This window comes from Argopecten irradians, chromosome 6 (genome assembly GCF_041381155.1).
Source record: "Argopecten irradians isolate NY chromosome 6, Ai_NY, whole genome shotgun sequence".
In the NCBI taxonomy this organism is placed as follows: domain Eukaryota; kingdom Metazoa; phylum Mollusca; class Bivalvia; order Pectinida; family Pectinidae; genus Argopecten; species Argopecten irradians.
In genome coordinates, this window is record NC_091139.1 from 40,667,015 (window position 1) to 40,693,237 (window position 26,223).

At 35.6% G+C, this 26,223-nt stretch overlaps 2 protein-coding genes across 14 annotated transcripts; both read right to left on the reverse strand.

Moving 5' to 3' along the window:
• Nucleotides 1–1,824: 1,824 nt before the first annotated feature.
• On the reverse strand, nt 1,825–26,192 carry LOC138325887 (protein phosphatase 1 regulatory subunit 42-like). 13 transcript variants are annotated; one of them, XM_069271867.1, is made up of 12 exons: nt 26,038–26,083; nt 25,794–25,929; nt 25,010–25,240; nt 24,294–24,463; nt 23,894–24,032; nt 23,277–23,511; nt 22,426–22,557; nt 22,013–22,099; nt 20,032–20,067; nt 18,799–18,837; nt 16,812–16,926; nt 1,825–4,326 (listed from the first exon to the last, which is right to left on the reverse strand). In XM_069271867.1, exons 3-12 carry the CDS (start codon nt 25,142–25,144, stop codon nt 4,176–4,178), a joined length of 1,239 nt encoding a protein of 412 aa, XP_069127968.1. In that variant the 5' UTR covers nt 25,145–25,240; nt 25,794–25,929; nt 26,038–26,083; the 3' UTR covers nt 1,825–4,175. The 13 variants fall into 13 exon arrangements, 12 of the variants coding, with proteins under 12 accessions (XP_069127968.1, XP_069127969.1, XP_069127967.1 ...); XM_069271873.1 differs by lacking the exon at nt 25,794–25,929 and adding an exon at nt 10,981–11,011 and having other exon boundaries at nt 4,189–4,326; nt 26,038–26,192; XM_069271868.1 differs by lacking the exons at nt 20,032–20,067; nt 25,794–25,929 and adding an exon at nt 19,718–19,732 and having other exon boundaries at nt 26,038–26,192.
• Nucleotides 13,452–16,686, reverse strand: LOC138325888 (uro-adherence factor A-like; the record flags this gene model as incomplete). Its single annotated transcript, XM_069271879.1, has 1 exon — nt 13,452–16,686. A coding segment is annotated over one exon (1,494 nt), but the record flags the coding sequence as incomplete, so codon positions are not given.
• Nucleotides 26,193–26,223: the final 31 nt, after the last annotated feature.

The window sequence follows — 26,223 nt, forward strand, 5'->3', positions numbered from 1 at the left end:
TGAACACATCAGGAAGGTCGGCCAACTATATCTTCGTGATAGAGTCAAGCTCAAATAAGAATGATTATTGAATGGAATGGTGCATATTGTTAAAAATAAATAAAACAAATCCACAAAGTTAAACTAGGTAAAGTATTAATCTTGTTTATGAAGTCTATGGTCTACGTAAATACCAGAACAAAGTTAAACTAGGTAAAGTATTAATCTTTTTTATGAAGTCTATGGTCTACGTAAATACCAGAACTTTGCAGATAATATTCTTTCTGTTCTATCAAGTTATATGTGTACTAGTAAGAGTAGTAATTATATAAAAAATTTAAATATGGACACAAGTTTTTAAGAATTAAAATATCTTTTTTAATGAATCTACGATCTATATAGATGCCAAAGCTTTACCGAATCTATGGTCTATATTTTTTGTATGATATATTTACATTAAATATTTTCCTGTTCTTCTATGCATAAGTAACTCCCCGCCCATTACGTTTGTTCACTCCCCTCCTTCTACACATCTCCTCCCATCACTTTTGTAGTTTTATATTGACCAACATAATCCACCTAACCTTTACAATAGAAGACTCTTCTCATTGACAATACAACAGCATGAGAACAAAATCACACAGATTAACAATTTGCTGTAATTTATGACCAAGTAAGCAATATAACATCAGATTTCACCACAAATATCAAAATATGTTAGCACTTCCTTCGCTACACTGTATATCAAGACAGCTTACTGAATGATAGGTTCCAAAAGTAGAAGCAGAGGTCAGACAGGAATATCATGCATATACATGTTATATTAATGGATGGAAAAATTCCCTGTACCCATCTCTGTTCCTTAAAAAAGAAACTTGATATAGCTACCTTCTACATTCTATGGTCAAATGCCCTTTACATGTTCAAATCCATAAAAATAAATGAAAATGAAAATGAAATAAAAACCCTGGAGGACAAAATGAAATTTAAATATGTAATGTTGATGAATGATATCCAAAGGTACAAACACTTGACAGTCGTGGGTCTCTACGCTTCTTTTACAAACATTTGACACACATCATAAATCATGAAATAAAACCAAGCTAATCATAACCAATGTTGAACAGTCCACAAGCTACAAGAAACCTTTAAATGTTTATCTGCAAACGGATAACAATTCAGTCATGTCATTCTTGCTGACATTGATATTTCTGACAGGTAAAAATGAGAGATACACATTGCACTAAAATCATTAATTCCCTTAGGGGAGAGACAGGAGATATCTCAATCTTCTGTTGGAGATTCTTTAGTCATCAATTCAATTCATTTTAGCCCATGGACCTTAGGGTCCATAAGAGTAAAAATCAAATACTCGACTAGCCTTGTATTGGACAAGATAAGAACCTTAATATATTACTGTATGGATTCAAATTCGACAGTCTCAACTCAAAAGGATATTTCATTACTCTTATTTTTTTTAAAATGAAGTTTCAAAATACATTTAAATGTACTTCTGCAGTGAAGAAGGATATATCTGTTTCAAAAAATTAGAAAAACTTAATTGACACTTACTAACTTTCGCATATTTATACTTATTACTCCCATTCATATCTAAATACATCATTTACACTTTCTATCACACATAATACTGCCAAAATACTGATACAGATCCTGAATTAAAATGATAGAAATCAAATGCAAGATATATCATTATTATACATTTTGTTATATAAAAATTATCAACATGCATCTGGACGGCTTTTACTAATATGCACACAGACAATTGGAGAAAACAACAAGTAGGACTCTATGGTCAATGAAATATTAATATCAATTATATCACTCAGGCTAATTCTTTTACATAACCAAGAAGCAAAATATGGCATAAATGTATTGTTCTACATTTCTTATGAAACATATAACATAAAATATTGACAAATTCCACGTCATTGTTTAGTATTTTAATTGAAACCGTTGTAATTACAAATCGTTGATCAATACGATTCAGCAGGTAAATATGTTCGCTGTATCTATACCCGAGCCAACGTCACGCACGTTTAACAAATGAACTGCATAACCACTGAGGAGGTGATAAAATGATTTTTTAGACGAGCCAATTCACCTAATAAGGTAAACACACTATTGTCAGAGCGATTTGAGCAGTTCTAGACAAAAGTAGCATTACTCTACGAGCAAGGGACAGGGTTCGGCATACAAGAAGTTCAACCACAATGTGTAATGGCGGACAGCGAGCGAGTTTGAACACTCCACACGCATTTCACCACCATGGGCTTTTCTGGCATATTACAGTAAAACCAACTGATCTAATTTCCATTAGAACTGGGTTTTTCCCGATATATGTACAAATTTTAATGTTCTTTTAGCCTGAATTGTCCCTTTAATATTAATATCAATTATATAAATTATTAAATTGGGAAAACATGCACAAATAACCGACATGGGAAAGAATTTAACTGATATCACAGACTGAGTTTAACAATTAAATATTACAATTTGGTAACACTCTATGTTTTAATAATGATAACTGAATTGTTAACAGTTAGTGGATGGACGGTATTATAGCACCTTAACCCACTTACGACATAGGACGGAAACTTGGTCACTGACACAACACCACACAGCTTCATAGCTTAACACACATCATCTGTAGGTCACCAGTGTACTAGTAGGACGGAGACTTGGTCACTGACACAACACCACACAGCTTCATAGCTTAACACACATCATCTGTAGGTAACCAGTGAAAGTGTGGAGAATTATTGTAGTATAACCAACACACATCATCTGTAGGTCACCAGTGTAAGTGTGCAGAATTATTGTAGCATAACCAAATCAGAACAACTGGAAAAATTATGCAATCAACAAATGATATTATTTTGATGATAAAATTAAATAACTTTGATTTTTTTTCCCCTTAACATTTCTCTTTCTTTACATTTTTTTTCTTAACAAATTTGTTTTTCTTTACAATTGCTTGCCTCAGAAAATTAATTTGTGTGTATTGAAAGTGTATATATTATTGTCACAATTAACATAATACTGATTGCAATAAATCTACACATGAAACGACAATTAAAGTTAAAATATATTGAGACATTTCCTATAATATATTCTAAATCAGCATTTCATATACAGCTACAAAATTGCACTGATGAATAAATAAGCATGAACAAATATTCAATTCACAGGTATTTCTGGATAGTTACATCACGATATTAGTCCTTCATTTGGAATCTTACAATTGTATAGGAAAACATAATGACAAATTCTACTTGACTTCAATAGTTATTCTTATAAGAATAAACCATCTCTCTCTCCATGTAGTTGGAAGAGATAATATGAATAACTATAATTAGTAGCGTGAGAGGTCTTGCCAATATTACATGAACCTGTCTGCAGGTACAATGACATACAGATGTTAAGCAGGCAATTGTGAATCTCTAGTCTTTAGTATTTTTTCTGTTCCTTAACTTTTTGTCTTTGCCTTGTGTTCCCTAGAAGAATGTCCTCTTGTAATTTCTTTTGAAATCTCAGCCTTACAACATCAGATCACTCCATATATGCAGTCGTGATACTACATGGCACACCAGTAAAAATATTTTACTAACATAACAATAAAAGCTACAAAGTAATGTATGTGTCTCTTCAATGTGCTAGTAATACTTAGTAGATCCTTAACTCTGTACTCAGTACCAGGTGATAGACTAATGTCATTGAGCAGGTTCAGCACCCATCAAAAGTCTGGTGATAAATGATTGCTGTACAACACATTGGATGGATGAAGCATTGAACACCGTGCGTATGAACAGAACACTGTCCTCTAAATTGTCTGGCTCAAAACCTACACAGAACACTGTCCTCCAAATTGTCTGGCTCAAAACATACACAGAACACTGTCCTCCAAATTGTCTGGCTCAAAACCTACGAAGAACACTGTCCTCCAAATTGTCTGGCTCAAAACCTACACAGAACACTGTCCTCCAAATTGTCTGACTTAAAACCTACACAGAACACTGTCCTCCAAATTGTCTGGCTCAAAAACCTGAATGACCTTTAGGCCAATATGGGTCTGTATGACCTCAATGTATGTCCCTGTATGTTCAGGCACCACTCAGTGTATGTCCCTGTATGTTCAGGCACCACTCTGTGTATGTCCCTGTATGTTCAGGCACCACTCAGTGTATGATCATCCCTGGGTGTATGTGCTGGGTACTGTCCAGGTTTCCCGACAGTTCAAAGGTCATGCTCATCAGAGGACGTCGCCGCAGAGGTGCCGATGCCACCGATCCCGAGGACAATGGTAGTGTTGCAAATTCATCAGCGTGTCTGTGGGGGAACATAAACAAAGTAAGATAGTTAGTCGGGATAATGATTGGATGTATGACGTGTACAGTAATAAACATCAGCGTGTCTGTGGGGGAACATAAACAAAGTAAGATAGTTAGTCGGGATAATGATTGGATGTATGACGTGTACAGTAATAAACATCAGCGTGTCTGTGGGGGAACATAAACAAAGTAAGATAGTTAGTCGGGATAATGATTGGATATATGACGTGTACAGTAATAAACATCAGCATGTCTGTGGGGGAACATAAACAAAGTAGTTAGTCTGGATAATGATTGGATGTATGACATGTACAGTAATAAACATCAGCGTGTCTGTGGGGGAACATAAACAAAGTAAGATAGTTAGTCCGGATAATGATTGGATGTATGACATGTACAGTAATAAACATCAGCGTGTCTGTGGGGGAACATAAACAAAGTAAGATAGTTAGTCCGGATAATGATTGGATGTATGACGTGTACAGTAATAAACATCAGCTGGTCTGTGGGGGAACATAAACAAAGTAGTTAGTCGGGATAATGATTGGATGTATGACGTGTACAGTAATAAACATCAGCGTGTCTGTGGGGGAACATAAACAAAGTAAGATAGTTAGTCGGGATAATGATTGGATATATGACGTGTACAGTAATAAACATCAGCTGGTCTGTGGGGGAACATAAACAAAGTAGTTAGTTGGGATAATGATTGGATGTATGACATGTACAGTAATAAACATAAGCGTGTCTGTGGGGGAACATAAACAAAGTAAGATAGTTAGTCGGGATAATGATTGGATGTATGACATGTACAGTAATAAACATCAGCGTGTCTGTGGGGGAACATAAACAAAGTAAGATAGTTAGTCCGGATAATGATTGGATGTATGACGTGTACAGTAATAAACATCAGCGTGTCTGTGGGGGAACATAAACAAAGTAAGATAGTTAGTCCGGATAATGATTGGATGTATGACATGTACAGTAATAAACAGAACATAAACAAAGTAAGATAGTTAGTCGGGATAATGATTGGATATATGACGTGTACAGTAATAAACATCAGCATGTCTGTGGGGGAACATAAACAAAGTAGTTAGTCTGGATAATGATTGGATGTATGACGTGTACAGTAATAAACATCAGCGTGTCTGTGGGGGAACATAAACAAAGTAAGATAGTTAGTCCGGATAATGATTGGATGTATGACATGTACAGTAATAAACATCAGCGTGTCTGTGGGGGAACATAAACAAAGTAAGATAGTTAGTCCGGATAATGATTGGATGTATGACGTGTACAGTAATAAACATCAGCGAGTCTGTGGGGGAACATAAACAAAGTAAGATAGTTAGTCCGGATAATGATTGGATGTATGACGTGTACAGTAATAAACATCAGCGTGTCTGTGGGGGAACATAAACAAAGTAAGATAGTTAGTCGGGATAATGATTGGATATATGACGTGTACAGTAATAAACATCAGCTGGTCTGTGGGGGAACATAAACAAAGTAGTTAGTTGGGATAATGATTGGATGTATGACGTGTACAGTAATAAACATCAGCGTGTCTGTGGGGGAACATAAACAAAGTAAGATAGTTAGTCCGGATAATGATTGGATGTATGACATGTACAGTAATAAACATCAGCGTGTCTGTGGGGGAACATAAACAAAGTAAGATAGTTAGTCCGGATAATGATTGGATGTATGACGTGTACAGTAATAAACATCAGCGAGTCTGTGGGGGAACATAAACAAAGTAAGATAGTTAGTCCGGATAATGATTGGATGTATGACGTGTACAGTAATAAACATAAGCGAGTCTGTGGGGGAACATAAACAAAGTAAGATAGTTAGTCCGGATAATGATTGGATGTATGACATGTACAGTAATAAACATCAGCGTGTCTGTTGGGGAACATAAACAAAGTAAGATAGTTAGTCCGGATAATGATTGGATGTATGACATGTACAGTAATAAACATCAGCGTGTCTGTGGGAGAACATAAACAAAGTAAGATAGTTAGTCGGGATAATGATTGGATATATGACGTGTACAGTAATAAACATCATCGTGTCTGTGGGGGAACATAAACAAAGTAAGATAGTTAGTCCGGATAATGATTGGATGTATGACATGTACAGTAATAAACATCAGCGTGTCTGTGGGGGAACATAAACAAAGTAAGATAGTCCGGATAATGATTGGATGTATGACGTGTACAGTAATAAACATCAACGTGTCTGTGGGGGAACATAAACAAAGTAAGATAGTTAGTCGGGATAATGATTGGATGTATGACGTGTACAGTAATAAACATCAGCGTGTCTGTGGGGGAACATAAACAAAGTAAGATAGTCCGGATAATGATTGGATGTATGACGTGTACAGTAATAAACATCAGCGTGTCTGTGGGGGAACATAAACAAAGTAAGATAGTTAGTCGGGATAATGATTGGATGTATGACATGTACAGTAATAAACATCAGCGTGTCTGTGGGGGAACATAAACAAAGTAAGATAGTTAGTCGGGATAATGATTGGATGTATGACGTGTACAATAATAAACATCAGCGTGTCTGTGGGGGAACATAAACAAAGTAAGATAGTTAGTCGGGATAATGATTGGGTGTATGACGTGTACAGTAATAAACATCAGCGTGTCTGTAGGGGAACATAAACAAAGTAAGATAGTTAGTCGGGATAATGATTGGATGTATGACGTGTACAATAATAAACATCAGCGTGTCTGTGGGGGAACATAAACAAAGTAAGATAGTTAGTCGGGATAATGATTGGGTGTATGACGTGTACAGTAATAAACATCAGCGTGTCTGTGGGGGAACATAAACAAAGTAAGATAGTTAGTCGGGATAATGATTGGATGTATGACGTGTACAGTAATAAACATCAGCGTGTCTGTGGGGGAACATAAACAAAGTAAGATAGTTAGTCGGGATAATGATTGGGTGTATGACGTGTACAGTAATAAACATCAGCGTGTCTGTGGGGGAACATAAACAAAGTAAGATAGTCGGGATAATGATTGGATGTATGACATGTACAGTAATAAACATCAGCGTGTCTGTGGGGGAACATAAACAAAGTAAGATAGTTAGTCGGGATAATGATTGGGTGTATGATGTGTACAGTAATAAACATCAGCGTGTCTGTAGGGGAACATAAACAAAGTAAGATAGTTAGTCGGGATAATGATTGGATGTATGACGTGTACAATAATAAACATCAGCGTGTCTGTGGGGGAACATAAACAAACTAAGATAGTTAGTCGGGATAATGATTGGATGTATGACGTGTACAGTAATAAACATCAGCGTGTCTGTGGGGGAACATAAACAAAGTAAGATAGTTAGTCGGGATAATGATTGGGTGTATGACGTGTACAGTAATAAACATCAGCGTGTCTGTGGGGGAACATAAACAAAGTAAGATAGTTAGTCGGGATAATGATTGGATGTATGACGTGTACAGTAATAAACATCAGCGTGTCTGTGGGGGAACATAAACAAAGTAAGATAGTTAGTCGGGATAATGATTGGATGTATGACGTGTACAGTAATAAACATCAGCGTGTCTGTGGGGGAACATAAACAAAGTAAGATAGTTAGTCGGGATAATGATTGGATGTATGACGTGTACAGTAATAAACATCAGCGTGTCTGTGGGGGAACATAAACAAAGTAAGATAGTTAGTCGGGATAATGATTGGATGTATGACGTGTACAGTAATAAACATCAGCGTGTCTGTGGGGGAACATAAACAAATAAGATAGTTAGTCGGGATAATGATTGGATGTATGACGTGTACAGTAATAAACATCAGCGTGTCTGTGGGGGAACATAAACAAAGTAAGATAGTCGGGATAATGATTGGATGTATGACATGTACAGTAATAAACATCAGCGTGTCTGTGGGGGAACATAAACAAAGTAAGATAGTTAGTCGGGATAATGATTGGATGTATGACGTGTACAGTAATAAACATCAGCGTGTCTGTGGGAGAACATAAACAAAGTAAGATAGTTAGTCGGGATAATGATTGGATGTATGACGTGTACAGTAATAAACATCAGCGTGTCTGTGGGGGAACATAAACAAAGTAAGATAGTCGGGATAATGATTGGATGTATGACATGTACAGTAATAAACATCAGCGTGTCTGTGGGGGAACATAAACAAAGTAAGATAGTCTGGATAATGATTGGATGTATGACATGTACAGTAATAAACATCAGCGTGTCTGTGGGGGAACATAAACAAAGTAAGATAGTCGGGATAATGATTGGATGTATGACGTGTACAGTAATAAACATCAGCGTGTCTGTGGGGGAACATAAACAAAGTAAGATAGTCTGGATAATGATTGGATGTATGACGTGTACAGTAATAAACATCAGCGTGTCTGTGGGGGAACATAAACAAAGTAAGATAGTCCGGATAATGATTGGATGTATGACGTGTACAGTAATAAACATCAGCGTGTCTGTGGGGGAACATAAACAAAGTAAGATAGTTAGTCCGGATAATGATTGGATGTATGACGTGTACAGTAATAAACATCAGCGTGTCTGTGGGGGAACATAAACAAAGTAAGATAGTTAGTCGGGATAATGATTGGATGTATGACGTGTACAGTAATAAACATCAGCGTGTCTGTAGGGGAACATAAACAAAGTAAGTTAGTCGGGATAATGATTGGATGTATGACATGTACAGTAATAAACATCAGCGTGTCTGTGGGGGAACATAAACAAAGTAAGATAGTCGGGATAATGATTGGATGTATGACATGTACAGTAATAAACATCAGCGTGTCTGTGGGGGAACATAAACAAAGTAAGATAGTTAGTCGGGATAATGATTGGATGTATGACATGTACAGTAATAAACATCATCCATCTACTTACACTGAACATTAACATTATTAGAAATCCTATTAACTCATTAAAAAATACATTATGCATATGGTTCTATAGTCTCATCTAATTTAATTAGCTAACTCAAGTGAGTCCCACCAATATGAAATTAATGAGATTGCAATCAGGAGCAAATTAACAATTTATTACATGTCATTTATAATGACAGACAAACATTATATTGTACCTGTAACATCCTTCCAGTATAACTAATACAACATGACAGTGATATACAATATTCCTATCATGTTTATCACATCATTTTCCATGTACATGTAGTAGGTTCCACACTTAATTTAAAGTAACTAAAGGTGTTTCAACATGTTTTCTTTGGCAAATAACGGAAGCTTACAATTCAAATTACAAATTTCAACATGATATAATTTCGTAATAAAAAATATATATACGCTTTTTTTTTTAAATACACAAAATATGATAAATTATTAGTTAATTAATCACTGCAAAAACAAACAAAAATGCCATGCTGAGCCATTAAGTCCCCACACACCATATACACGAGAACATAATCATGTTTAATATGTTCACTGTTCATAACAAAAACTGCCCATTTTAATTTACTACACATCAGACTTTGCAAGTAAACATTTTTGTAAACTTGTTTGTACCTATTTTTTCATATGGACTGTTCCAGCCTTAGAGTTAAAAAGATTTCAACCTGTAATCTTTTGGTGAATTAGGTAAGAGGACAAGCACACAATTTTACTGTTAAAAGGTTTAAGATTTAGGTGCCCTACTATTGATGTATGACGTCCTTTGGTCATCAGACTGGACAGTAACATCATCAGACTGGACATCAACAAAGGTCAGTATAAGGAGCTACACACTGGGACCTTACCAAACAATTTTTACTACTGTCAACATGGTACAGCTCATTTCGGTGTTAATTACACAATCACACAACAATATTATATGTAAATGATTTTAGTGTTAATCGCTAATCGGGACAGTGATTATTTATCGTAAACAACCTTGAGACATTTATAAATGTCCCTAAATCCATGACATGAGTATAGAGCTCAAAACATGTGGGACTTTTTGACAAACAGAAAGTGATGAATGTAGCAGTGAACATTCAAGGTCAAGTAAAGGTCACACACCAACGGTTACACATCTCTGATACCAATAGTTTGAAGCCATTTCTGTAGACAATAATTTTTTGAGCCATTTGTTTCCACTTAATGGCACCAACTAAACACAAGATGCAATAGATGACCTTGAACTGTTGACCTCAGGCAATAAAGACCAATTACTGATGATAACCTTGAACTGGTGACCTATGTTTACGTACAGATAACATAAATACAATGACCTTGAACAAGTGACCTTTTGATTCAGATTGTATCCGTGATGACCATAAGTGGTGATATTAATACAAATAAATGTGATGAAACTGAACTGCAAGTGACTTCTGGCAACATTGAATGAATTGGTGATGATCTTGAAGAGTTTACCTTTATACAGACAACATCAATGTGATGACCTTGAACTAGTGACTTTTCCAATACTGATTACATACTGATGATATATGAAATGTATACCATGTAATATATTGATGATCATTGGTCCCAATCATCATTGGCTTTCTGGGTGTGACAGAGATTCAAATTTGTCAGTAAACAACCAAACATGTAGTGAAACATGTGAGTAAAAAAACTATAACCACACAGCATCAGAGATTGAATACATTACCTCCCCTGGCCTTCATGTCATCACAATGGTTCTACAGACAAGGAGAAGGATGTTATAACAAGGTTCTACTAGTACTACAACCTCATTCTTACCAGGAGGCCGTTATAACAGGGTTCTACTGCTAACTCACTTTCACAAGGAGACTGTTATAACAGGGTTCTACTGTTCATTCACTCTCACAAGGAAGCTGTTATATAACAGGATTCTACTGCTCACTCACTCTCACAAGGAGACTGTTATAACAGGGTTCTAGTTTTCATTCACTCTCACAAGGAAGCTGTTATATAACAGGATTCTACTGCTCACTCACTCTCACAAGGAAGCTGTTATATAACAGGATTCTACTGCTCACTCACTCTCACAAGGAGACTGTTATAACAGGGTTCTAGTTTTCATTCACTCTCACAAGGAAGCTGTTATAACAGGGTTCTAGTTTTCATTCACTCTCACAAGGAATCTGTTATAACAGGGTTCTAGTTTTCATTCACTCTCACAAGGAAGCTGTTATATAACAGGATTCTACTGCTCACTCACTCTCACAAGGAAGCTGTTATATAACAGGATTCTACTGCTCACTCACTCTCACAAGGAGACTGTTATAACAGGGTTCTAGTTTTCATTCACTCTCACAAGGAAGCTGTTATAACAGGGTTCTAGTTTTCATTCACTCTCACAAGGAATCTGTTATAACAGGGTTCTAGTTTTCATTCACTCTCACAAGGAAGCTGTTATATAACAGGGTTCTAGTTCTCACTCACTCTCACAAGGAAGCTGTTATATAACAGGATTCTACTGCTCACTCACTCTCACAAGGAGACTGTTATAACAGGGTTCTACTGCTAACTCACTTTCACAAGGAATCTGTTATAACAGGGTTCTAGTTCTCACTCACTCTCACAAGGAGACTGTTATAACAGGGTTCTACTGCTCACTCACTTTCACAAGGAGACTGTTATATAACAGGGTTCTAGTTTTCACTCACTCTCACAAGGAGACTGTTATAACAGGGTTCTACTGTTCACTCACTCTCACAAGGAGACTGTTATAACAGGGTTCTACTGTTCACTCACTCTTATAAGGAAGCTGTTATAACAGGGTTCTAGTTCTCACTCACTCTCACAAGGAATCTGTTATATAACAGGATTCTACTGCTCAATCACTCTCACAAGGAATCTGTTATAACAGGGTTCTAGTTTTCACTCACTCTCACAAGGAGACTGTTATAACAGGGTTCTACTGTTCACTCACTCTCACAAAGAGACTGTTATAACAGGGTTCTAGTTCTCACTCACTCTCACAAGGAGACTGTTATAACAGGGTTCTACTGTTCACTCACTCTCACAAGGAGACTGTTATAACAGGGTTCTACTGTTCACTCACTCTCACAAGGAGACTGTTATAACAGGGTTCTACTGCTCACTCACTCTCACAAAGAGACTGTTATAACAGGGTTCTACTTCTCACTCACTCTCACAAGGAGACTGTTATAACAGGGTTCTACTGTTCACTCACTCTCACAAGGAGACTGTTATAACAGGGTTCTACTGTTCACTCACTCTCACAAAGAGACTGTTATAACAGGGTTCTAGTTCTCACTCACTCTCACAAGGAGACTGTTGTAACAGGGTTCTACTGTTCACTCACTCTCACAAGGAGACTGTTATAACGGGTTCTACTGCTCACTCATTCTCACAAGGAGACTGTTATAACAGGGTTCTACTGCTCACTCACTCTCACAAGGAGACTGTTATAACAGGGTTCTACTGTTCATTCACTCTCACAAGGAGACTGTTATATAACAGGGTTCTACTGTTCACTCACTCTCACAAGGAGACTGTTATAACAGGGTTCTACTGTTCACTCACTCTCACAAGGAGACTGTTATAACAGGGTTCTACTGTTCACTCACTCTCACAAAGAGACTGTTATAACAGGGTTCTAGTTCTCACTCACTCTCACAAGGAGACTGTTATAACAGGGTTCTACTGCTCACTCACTCTCACAAGGAGACTGTTATAACAGGGTTCTACTGCTCACTCACTCTCACAAGGAGACTGTTATAACAGGGTTCTACTGTTCACTCACTCTCACAAAGAGACTGTTATAACAGGGTTCTAGTTCTCACTCATTCTCACAAGGAGACTGTTATAACAGGGTTCTACTGCTCACTCACTCTCACAAGGAGACTGTTATAACAGGGTTCTACTGCTCACTCACTCTCACAAGGAGACTGTTATAACAGGGTTCTACTGCTCACTCACTCTCACAAGGAGACTGTTTATAACAGGGTTCTACTGTTCACTCACTCTCACAAGGAAACTTATAACAGGGTTCTAGTTCTCACTCATTCTCACAAAGAGACTGTTGTAACAGGGTTCTACTGTTCACTCACTCTCACAAGGAAACTGTTATAACAGGGTTCTACTGCTCACTCACTCTCACAAGGAGGCTGTTGTAACAGGGTTCTACTGTTCACTCACTCTCACAAGGTGACTGTTATAACCGGGTTCTACTGCTCACTCACTCTCACAATGAGACTGTTATAACAGGGTTCTACTGTTCACTCACTCTCACAAGGAGACTGTTATAACAGGGTTCTACTGTTCACTCACTCTCACAAAGAGACTGTTATAACAGGGTTCTAGTTCTCACTCACTCTCACAAGGAGACTGTTGTAACAGGGTTCTACTGTTCACTCACTCTCACAAGGAGACTGTTATAACAGGGTTCTACTGCTCACTCACTCTCACAAGGAGACTGATATAACAGGGTCTACTGTTCACTCACTCTCACAAGGAGGCTGTTATAACAGGGTTCTACTGCTCACTCACTCTCACAAGGAGACTGTTATAACAGGGTTCTAGTTCTCACTCACTCTCACAAGGAGACTGTTATAACAGGGTTCTACTGTTCACTCACTCTCATAAGGAGACTTTGATAACATGTTTCTTCTGTTCACTCACTCTCACAAAGAGACTGTTATAACTGGGTTCTAGTTCTCAATCACTCTCACAAGGAGGCTGTCATAACAGGGTTCTATTGCTCACTAACTCTCATAAGGAGACTTTGATAACATGTTTCTTCTGTTCACTCACTCTCACAAAGAGACTGTTATAACAGGGTTCTAGTTCTCACTCATTCTCACAAGGAGACTGTTATAACAGGGTTCTAGTTCTCACTCATTCTCACAAGGAGACTGTTATAACAGGGTTCTACTGCTCACTCACTCTCACAAGGAGACTTATAACAGGGTTCTAATGTTCTTATAGAACCACATTCAACTAGCTTTTACAATTAATATTACCTAATTCACAATGGACTCTCCACTGAAGTTGAGGATGTATTTATGGAGATATCTATGGTAAAAACACATTTTAAAGTATAAAGTATACATGTACTTCTCAATAATGTGGAAAAAAATGAAAAACATCCTTTCAGTATTGAGAACTGCTCAAAAAAACATCTCATCTAATTTTCTCTCACAGAAAACCAGACATACTGGCACAATGATATTAGACTTGAATTGATTCATTTTGAATTGCTATACTTTACCTGACTTGCTGCCCAGACTTATTGTCTGAGTTGTCTGACTGGCTTACACATACTGATCTAGATTATCTACATGTACTTATTGATATGTTACAGTTATCTACATGTATTTATTGGTATGTAACAGGCACATGTATTCACTTTACCTGACTTATTGGCCTGATTTAATGATTAACTATGACAGAAATTAATGACTCCTGTTTCCCCATGACTTATTGATTTGTTATTAAAGATGTACCTTTTTGGTCTGAATTATCAACTCATTTTAGCCTGAATAATTATTCAGTCCTATTAACCTACTCATATTGACTTACATTTATCTGACATATTGGCTTAACAGATCGAGTCAATTTGACTACACTTATTACCTCGGTGTATGAAAAATAAATCATCTAGGCTTGACTCACTTTTTTTATGAAATATTGACATGACTTTTGGAGTAAACTTACTGACCCATTTTTACCTGATCTATTTACCTGACTTGGGTCACTTTTACTGAACTTACTGGCCCGACTTGCTGAGTCACTATGACTTATTTACTCACTTTAACCTGACTTACTAAGTAACTATGACTTATTTACTCACTTTAACCTGACTTACTAAGTAACTATGACTTATTTACTCACTTTTATCTAACCTACTGGGCTGACTTACTGAGTTGGACTAACTTACTGAGTCACTATAACTTATTGACTCTCTTTTATTTAACCTACTGGGCTGACTTGCTGTGTCACTATGACTTATTGACTCTCCTTTAGCTGACTTTCTGGCTTGACTTACTGAGTCACTATAACTTATTGACTCTCCTTTAGCTGACTTTCTGGCTTGACTTACTGAGTCACTATAACTTATTGACTCTCTTTTACCTAACCTACAGGGCTGACTTGCTGTGTCACAATGACTTATTGACTCACTTTTACCTGACTTTCTGGCCTGACTTACTGAGTCACTATGACTTATTGACTCACTTTTACATGACATTCTGGCCTGACTTACTAAGTCACTATAACTTATTGACTCACTTTTACCTGACTTTCTGGCCTGACTTACTGAGTCACTATAACTTATTGACTCACTTTTACCTGACTTTCTGTCCTGACTTACTGGGTCACTATGACTTATTGACTCTCTTTTACCTGACTTTCTGGCCTGACTTACTGAGTCACAATGACTTATTGACTCACTTTTACCTGACTTTCTGGTCTGACTTATTGAGTCACTATAACTTATTGACTCTCTTTTACCTGACTTTCTGGCCTGACTTACTGAGTCACTAAAACTTATTGACTCACTTTTACATGACATTCTGGCCTGACTTACTAAGTCACCATAACTTATTGACTCACTTTTACCTGATTTTCTGGCCTGACTTACTGAGTCACTATAACTTATTGACTCACTTTTACCTGTCTTTCTGGCCTGACTTACTGAGTCACTATGACTTATTGACTCACTTTTATCTGACTTTCTGGCCTTACTTACTGAGTCACTATGACTTATTGACTCACTTTTACCTAACCTACTGGCCTGACTTACTGAGTCACTATAACTTATTGACTCACTTTTACCTGACTTTCTGGCCTGACTTACTGAGTCACTATAACTTATTGACTCACTTTGACCTGACTTTCTGGCTTGACTTAATGAGTCACTTTGACTTATTGACTCACTTTTACCTAACCTACTGGCCTGACTTACTGAGTCACTATGACTTATTGACTCACTTTTACCTAACCTACTGGCCTGACTTACTGAGTCACTATAACTTATTGACTCACTTTTACCTGACTTTCTGGCCTGACTTACTAAGTCACTATAACTTATTGACTCACTTTTACCTGACTTTCTGGTCTGACTTATTGAGTCACTATAACTTATTGACTCTCTTTTACCTGACTTTCTGGCTTGACTTAATGAGTCACTTTGACTTATTGACTCACTTTTACCTGACTTTCTGGCCTGACTTACTGAGTCACTATAACTTATTGACTCACTTTTACCTGACTTTCTGGCCTGACTTACTGAGTCACTATGACTTATTGACTCACTATGACCTATTGACTCACTTTTATCTGACTTTCTGGCCTGACTTACTGAGTCACTATAACTTATTGACTCACTTTTACCTGACCTTCTGGCCTGACTAACTGAGTCACTTTAACTTATTGACTCACTTTTACCTAACCTACTGGCCTGACTTACTGAGTCACTATAACTTATTGACTTACTTTTACCTGACCTTCTGGCCTGATTTGCTGAGTCATAATGACTTATTGACTCACTTTGATCTAAGCACTCCACTCTTAGCTTTCACTGGGGTTTGCTGTTTCTCTCTGGAAGCTGGGTCCATTGTGGTTGTCCGGGCCAGTAACTCATCAAACTGTTTCCTGGGAAGTCCTACAAACACAAAAGGGGAAGAAGAGTTGGTACATGTCCCCCTTAATTGATCGAGCAATATTCATACGAGTCGAGACTATCTGTCAGAGCAACATTTAATGTTATATATAGCAACACAATATTGTTCCATAACCAGTTTAACACATCAATATTGCACACAGAAAACTATCATAGCACAAGCAAGTTTAGCCTCATTTAAACAATCACATATCATGACAAATTATTGTTCTAGTTTTAATACATCGATCAGACAAATTATTTCATGTCATACATATTTGAGGGATTGCACTTTACTGAAAACTTATTCTAAACTCTATAGTGTAATGCAATATATTAAAGCCGATTTAGAAAATCTACCACAAACTCTATCTTGTAATAAACTACCAAAGAAACCGTTATAAGAAAAAAATGACCTACTTGTCATAGTTAGAATGAAGGAAAATCAAATCTACCAAATAATTAATGTAACATCAAAGTTCATAATAATATTTTCTTTCTGTAAATTCATAATTCATATAGATTAACTAACATAAACTAACATATTCAACATGAAAGTAACAAATGATAATTTTATATCATAAAAATTAAAGACTTGTCCCTGAGTGTGTTACAGACTGTATAATTCTGTGTGCTTGTGTGGCCGGCAATGTGCACATGGATGGTGACAAATTTGTGATTCATTACCATTACAAACCTACATGTAACTCACTTAAAACTTAGTGAACTCTGCAATGAAAATATTCAACTGGATACTCATTTTACTGTTCTGTATTTGCATATCACAGTTATCTGTCATAGCTTGCAGGTAGGTATTGATTGTGATTTCACATGTTTGTAAGTGTAATGTCATGCATTTCAAAGAAAATGATAGGAGTTTAGCTCCAAAAAAAAAAAAAGACATCACAATAGATACCTACCCACAGGGGAGGCAACAGTAACTATGACAGAATACATCCAATCTAATACAGAAAGCTTGATTGAAACAAAATTATAATTTATTCATTGAACTACGTTTTTGCACATTAAGAAGAGTTTTACCAATTTATATCAACATGCATTTTGTTTTGAGCAGAAAGAAATATCATGCCGTTTAGTGTCATTCAGAAAAAACCAACCCCATCACCTTGGAAATGTCTGCTACCACTATAGTATCTATATTCCGGGTATACATGTCTATATATATATCTACATTTTACAAATGTTAACAGATACCTGAAGTAGAAATCTAATATTTCTGTACATGTAATACTACATGACAATATGTGAACTCCATGGATTCTTTATTACGTATATATACTTGCCAATTTGAACACCAGACAAACCAGAAAAAAAAATCCTCATCACAATATACCTGACATCCAGTGACTTTGTCCATGTAATATTACCAGATACAAAAGAAATCATGTTGTCATGATACAATATAGCATGTCACCAGGTTTGGAGGAGGACAAAAATGGCAGCTGTCACTGGATTTTGCAAAATATTTTGAAGTTGAAATTTTTCAAAATGAAGTTTGCTATTACTATACTTAATATATAAAATTACAATATACTGTGTAGATCAAAAGACTAGAAAGAATAGAATTAATGATATATAGTTCATTTCACATATTCTGGCAATGATTATAGGGTATTCAAAATGTTAAAAAAAAAAAGAGAAGAAAATGACATTTTATTTGTAATCCAGTCAATAGCTACAGGCAACACTATGTAAGTGGTAGTGTGACTGCCATGTTTAAAAGTTAGATAATTCTACCCGATTGGTTATAGATCTAGCGCTACAGACAGTTATGATAAGGAATGCAGGGAGGAGACAGGCTTCTGGTATACACGGCAAGTCTACAATTATCAACATGGAGTTATGATGGCATACCACTTCTATGCTTCTTAGCGGATCTACGGCCTTCAATTCCTGTGGAAAACACAACATGGCTACCGTATAGCAACAGGTCACCAACACAAACATAACATTAAATAGCATGCACGTACTGTTAGTTCACATTTAGTGGGACAACCATTGAACAATTTTATATAAAGTTCAAATTTAGTGTGACATGGATTGGACAATTAAGTACACATTTAGTGGGACATGGATTGGACAATTAAGTTCACATTCAATAGGTTTAACTGCCACAGTCAGAGTTGAGGTATAAAAAACTAGTAGAAATAGAGTCCAATCCTGTCTTTGGGTGTTGGAATACTGTTGCTGAAAAAAGCCTGAAACATTTTTTGTTTCCCTAATTAATTGTGTACTGGTATTTCATGATTTAAGAACTGTCCTAGAGTTTCTATATTTAAATATGTATTAGTCTGTGTTGTGATATGGACAATCAAGTATATATCATTCCAATCTGTTATAATCACACTTTTAAGCAAATATCACACTCCACCACAATTCTGCAATGTTAAAAATGAATGTGGGGTTTTATTTTCTGCTTTAGAAATTAAGGCTCACACGCATTTATTGCTTTTTGATTGATAAGAAGATTTATAAAATGTCAGCCAAGAAGATTTATTTTTGGATGATTCCTACCAACTTTATGACTAACAATAATTGAGGTTAATGATATGCTTATCCAATGGGCATTAGTCATGGCGTATCATCACCTGTATATATATCATCTGTATTAATTAGTAGTAGATAAACAATAACTCATCAGATTAACGTTGTAAATCTCTGCTCATCGTTTAGTAAACACTGAATTTATTAAGTACAAAACCAATACAAACATGCAACAGTACATGCAAGCTTTACTATAAAACACATAATGATAAATCTGCTTCAATCTCACCTTTCATCATAAGCCCTATTGGATAAAACATGCATGATAAGTACCTGGCCAGTCTGCCATCTACACTACACAGTCATTCTCAGCTACACATGCCCCGTCAATGATTAGAGTCAGCCCGCAGTGACCCCAAAAGCTTGTCAACAACTTACGATTAGTATGCTTTCAGTGTTAATATTCACTGTATCTAATTATAAGATGGCATAAAAGTATCATGAGAAATTAAAGGGTTACTGATATTGACCTTGTACAGAGAATGTGACAAAGTTAAATGTTTCAGAGAGGAAGCATTTAGTGTCCTATATACTGTATACTACCTCCTGGCAGGAGTTTGGTCCTCAATATTGTCTTGGCTGTTATTACAAGATGGTGACACAGTATTATCTTACCAAGCTGAAATATCTTACACTGAGGAATCATTGGTTTCTAACATGCACTATAGGAAACCTGGATTACCAACTTCATGGAAAGATGATAGAGTATTAAGGTCTAGACTATTATAGTTCTTTTTCAAAAATGAAGTTTAAAACTAAATAAACTTAATATTTAAATATTAATAAATCGTAAAGGATAGATAAAGATACACAATTAATATACATATATGTGCTGATAGAATGTGACAGATATTGAGAATTCCTGTTTTAAAATTAGTAATTTCTCTCATAAATGAAAACAGAATAGAGAGACTAAGGATTTAGTGATATAATGATTCATACTTGAAACATGCATTCTCATGATGCATGTAAATTTGTGTTTTAAGACCTCAGAATTTCAGAATTGTCTGTTTTTATAAGCAGGTATAAATCAACGTCACTTGTGTGTGATAGTTACATCATGAGGATACAATGTAGGAGTCATGCACAAACAAATGACATAATCAATATCCGCTTATAAGAAAAGATAACCTATATCACAAAAAGACTCCAAAGTGGCAATCTACAGGTACAAACTGGGTCACTAGCCTATATTCACATGCAGGTCTCTAATCTCCATATGGATAGTTCTATATCATGGGACAAAACAAAAAGTGTATGAAGGAGTCTATCCTATAAACATATCTATACCTCAGTGGTATCAGTTAAATGGTTACGGTCTGAAAAGTAATTGATAAAGATAAGGAAACAAAGAATATATTCTAGTAACTGCTTTACTAACAGAAGATGTATTTGTTCTATAGAAATAGTCAAACAAATGATTAAACACTGTCATATTTATATCTTCTCTTCTTTATCATATAATATTTTGTGCAATGAGTACTAAACATTCTTAAGAATAACAAAAAAGACTTAAAATATATTCAAAGAAATTTTAAGATCAGATACCAAAATTATTCAAATTTTATGGAAAGGGTACAAGGGAAAGGTCCAACCTACATCTACGCATTTTAATAGCTTGGAAATAAGCATTAAAGCATACAGGTAAATAAGCTATGGTTGGGTGCTTATCATTAGGTGTGGCAAACATAATCAGTGAACCATGCAATATCTTGATTCTGTCATCAACTATCATGTATGAAGTATATCTATCAGTCAGGAATGAATTTGTCAGTTATACCATTCCCCAAACATTTTATTGTCACGGCAATCAAACCATCACCATAGGACATGGGGCACATTGTATTCAAATAACCCAGTGGGTAGAAGCACATTCATGGGTAGATAACTCAACATAAGAGAGTGGTATGGGATGGGAGAAAGGTTTATTATAAATGTGTAGGAAGGGGAGATAATACAACACTTAGTGTATGGAGGGGAGGTAACCCAACTAGTACCCAACCATACGGAGGGGAGATTATCCAACCAGGACACAACAGTGATACAACATGTGGGGAAATGGAAATTATCATTGGAATGAAGAAATGCAAAAATATTGGGTGCAGAAAGGTGATTTAATTTTCAGATCTGGAAATGTCAAGTAATAACTCATAACATGGAAGAAAAAAATATACTCAAATTCAAAAATAAATATCATAGATTAGGGAGATAATCTATACGAGGTGCAAGGAAGGGAAACGCTAACACTTGGGAATAAGGAGGGGAGGTAACCTCACTAAAAAAAAAAGATAGAGGGGAGGTTATTCATTGTTAACACATATAGTCAATACTTGCACTATTTTAGAAATGGAACATTAAATCACATATTGACATCAATTTTTAGCGACTTCATTTTTTTTTTAACCCTTTGTTGGACCATAAATGATTTTTTATTTGGTGACAGATCAATAATTATCTTGTGTCTTATACTTTGTGCCTCAGAGTGAGATCATGGACATATAATTATATGAGAGAGAGAGTTTACCTGGCATCATGTAGCCTGGGATCTGGCTGCTTTTTACTGGTCGGGCGGGGTCCTTTACCGGGGGTAGCTCTGCTGATCTGTGCAAGCCTGTATAAATAGATACCATAATGTATAACAAACTATGTTTTTATAGAGCCATTCTAATGACATATTAATATGATTAACTTAATGAATACTATAAGTGGTACCCCTATGACATTATTAAGTCATTTGACAGAAGATAAAAGATTTTATTGGCATGGCCCATTAAGTATAGTTCACAGGCCCAATCAATGGTAAATGGAAGCCGTCAATGATCTGATATTAGAAGCTTGATTGTGGTTTATTATCCTTTCTATACGAACAATAGGAAAAACTAGTTGGATGCCCTGGCAGAAGGAGGAAGAGAATACACCATAAATAATTCCACTCACCATCTCCTAAATCTGCGTAAGCACTTCTCTGATAGATTTCATCTCGCTTTTTCTTCTGTGTTTCTTTATTTGCATGCCATTTTCTAAGGAACTGTCTCGATGTTTCTGTTATTTCTTTTCCATCTAAAACCTCTATATAAATTAAACAACAGAAAATTAACAAGTCTTCTTTGACATGGTAGTGTAAACTTTGGAAAGAAGTTCATGGGGAAAAACATTGTAGAACATCTTAGTTTCCAGGATTTTTTTTGTCTTCATCTTAATTTCTTTTCTACAAAGCTATATTTACAGGAGCGTGCAGTTTAAAAGAATCATAAATTTGAGTTTAACTGAAATATACCATAACCTCATTTACTCAAAGTCGATAAGCAATGGAAATTGAAGTTCATATATTTAAACCTAAAAAGATTAAAAACAAATGTGTGTTTGACTGATTAGAGTTAAAATATTAAAGATGCTCCACCGCCAACAGAGCATAAACAATACTCATCATTTGAAAAATAATTGGTGTTCAATCGTGTATATATATGTCAAATTAACACAAAAAATAACATGAAATAATTCATTTTGCTTTCGCTGCATTTGCAATCAGTACATCATTCCATATAGGACATAGTACCACGAATTATTTTGGGGATGCAATTAATTATTTTTAATATTTTTAATTTGAAGTAAAATTAGAAGCTCAAATTTTTCATTGGTGGTAATGGTGTAAATTAAGTAACATTTGTAACTGAAGAAAAATACTTAATCGTTTGCTTCTGTTTTTGATAGTGAAAAAAAAATCATTTGTCAGCGGTGGAGCATCTTTAAATGAGATTGTGCTATAAATGTTGGCCAGACATTCGTACCTAGAGTTTTAGCCATGACAATGATTCTGTCACGGTACTTGGCTTTGTGACAGACAGGATTGCCCATCAGTTCTAGTCTCCACAGATAAGGCCAGTTACCAAAGTTGTGTGCAAGATCCTTCATGTCACTCAGCTCATTGTCATTGGCCATGAACTGTGAGATATTCCTCAGACCAATCATGTCACGGACACTGTCCAGTCCGTTACCAGACACGTTGAGCACCTGTAGGGACATCTGTAAGGCAAACAAAAATAATGATATCACCTAGTGATTGAACTGAATACAAATCTTTTGGTAGTACATTTACTTTGCGAATTGCAGGTTGAACATTTCTATGAGCGGGAGTTTCTGAGGAATTATAGTCTAGCTAGAATGGAAAATAATGAATGTTTATGGATAGATGTCATGTTTGAGAATCAAAAATAATTCTAAATGGTTTACAAACAATTTAAGACATTACCACAGGGTTCATCTGTACAAGGAGTTTGTCATAAATTCCTACTCTAGTTAATTTAATATGAAAACACATAACAACAGATTGGATTACATACATGTAAATGACAGCTAAATCAGTTGTGTTATAGTTTTCACTCATTATATGGAAACAGTAACTTACAGCTATTCCTTTTAGAGACCTTGGATCAAACAACAGCTTTTCCCCTGGCGGTAACCTTTGATTTTCTACATGGAGCTCCTGTAGCTTGTCCATTTTGTCCAGGCCTTCTAACACTGTGATACAATTACCTCCCAGATACCTGTGGATAATACCATCGGCACTTTACAATGAACATTTAGGAGAAACAATCAAAATTCATCATATAAAGACATACAATCTATACATAGGCGTCTGTCAAACTATGATTTTATGCAAAAAATACAAATTAAAGTATCATCTAGCACTTGATTTTTAAGGATTCATTTATTAATTTAGTAATAAAATTACCATAAAATATTTGTTCAAAGTTTTAGATAGAATGAAGTATATAATGTGTAACCTCTTATATGTGAGCACTCACAATTTCTGTAGGCGAGTCAGCGGTGAGAGATTTTCTATCCTAGAGATGTCGTTGTTCTGGAGGTATAGCATAGTCAGGTTCATGTTGTGATGTAAGGACGGTATCTTGTTTAATTGATTGTCATATAAATATAATACTGTCAGGTTACGGCACATACTGATATCCTCGCCCTGTAATTAACAAATGGATGGAATACTTTATTTCCTTGTAAGACCATTGATTGTACATAATTTAATAAATTAAAATTCATATGTTCCCATGGCAATGTTTCAACATTCAAGATTTCTCAAAAGATGGTTTATAATCCTTATTATGATCAAGATGTACTATTTTGTCAATTTATCAACCATGTTGAAGTATTGATAATTTCATAAGTTAAAGAGAAAAACAAGGATTTCCCAAACATCAGTTTTATGTTATACATGCATGCATGGGTTCATGATGGTTCTAATTTAAAATTAGGGTGATCGGGTGGTGTAGTGGTAAAGCCACTCGCCTTTCACCTCGGGCGTTTACATTCGAGCAATCGAGAGTGATTTACATAAGTTGTATAACTATAGTTTCATAATCGATGTAAAATAAATAAAGTTTATCTTTTAATTTGAAATTGCCAGGAATTTCTTTTTATATTTTTAATCCTAATCTTTGAACATATAACATGCAACATGATGTTTTAATAACAAACTTAAAATGTGTTTTATATAGGAATGCTTTACCACATCATCAATGCTTCGGTCTTCCAAATACAAATGAGTCAATCGTCGAAGGTACTGCTGCATTGATTCATCCCGCTTCTTTTTTGTGTAGCCAGAGGTGCCCCTAGCAATGAGGTCGAGTGTTAGCTTTACCATGATGGTATGGAGCCTTGGAGGTTGTGAGTCTGTGAATATGTTGGTCACCAGGTCTCAAGCATCAGATGTAGACAAGTTATCCCCCTCAACATCATCCTGTGGTAACAAAACAATTATGGCTTCAGAATGAGCATAGTCATACAATAAGAAAAACAATTCTTAAAAGTTGTTTTATGACAACTAATTTATATACAGTGACTGTATATATATATATTTTTAATCTTTGAATAAAAAGCTGTAAATCAAGACGATAACCTGTAATGTACAGTACCTTTGGATAATTCATACAGGTTTATCTGTAGGAGTCCCACTTCTAACAAACATCAACTAGGTTAGTTTGATGGCAATAACCTGATATACTCTGGTATTCACTATTCAGATGAATAAAAGTTATAGGATTTTCCAACCTTTAGATTGTGACTCCTTTCATTTTTGTACACACATAAAATCAAATTTCATATTTCATCTGTAGCACATCAATGACAATCACCAATATGACAAGAAATAACTAGACTCTATACTTAGAGAAATTTGGAATATTGATACATTTGGTTAATTTACCATCTTCAGTGCCATCATAATTCCTAAACACATGTCAACAGAATTATACCTTCGTGTATGTGATCCTATTTCATTTATCTATCCTCACCTGGCGGAGACAGAACAGTGTTGCCTAGGCATAAGTGTATCTACAGTCTTGAGAGTAATCGATAGCAGGCTCCTACTGTCAAGTGTCAGAAGGGGTGTAATAAGGTGTAGTCTAAGTCAAGTAGCTTAGCTAGGGTCTAAAATACAATTGTCATCAATAAATATCATTACGTAGTAAATAATAAATTGACATAACCGTTGTGTGTGGTAGATGACATTTTTTAATGTGGACAATTCATACTTACATGACTACATCAACTTCTAATGGCTGTGTTCAACTCGGTCTATTAGAGCCTAACAACATACTTATATTTCTACAGACCTTCCACCGACAAGAACAAGGTCAATACATTTTTCAATTATTTTTATATTATTTGGGTACATATACCATACAAATTTTCATTTTTCAAAATATCGAATAATGAAAATGT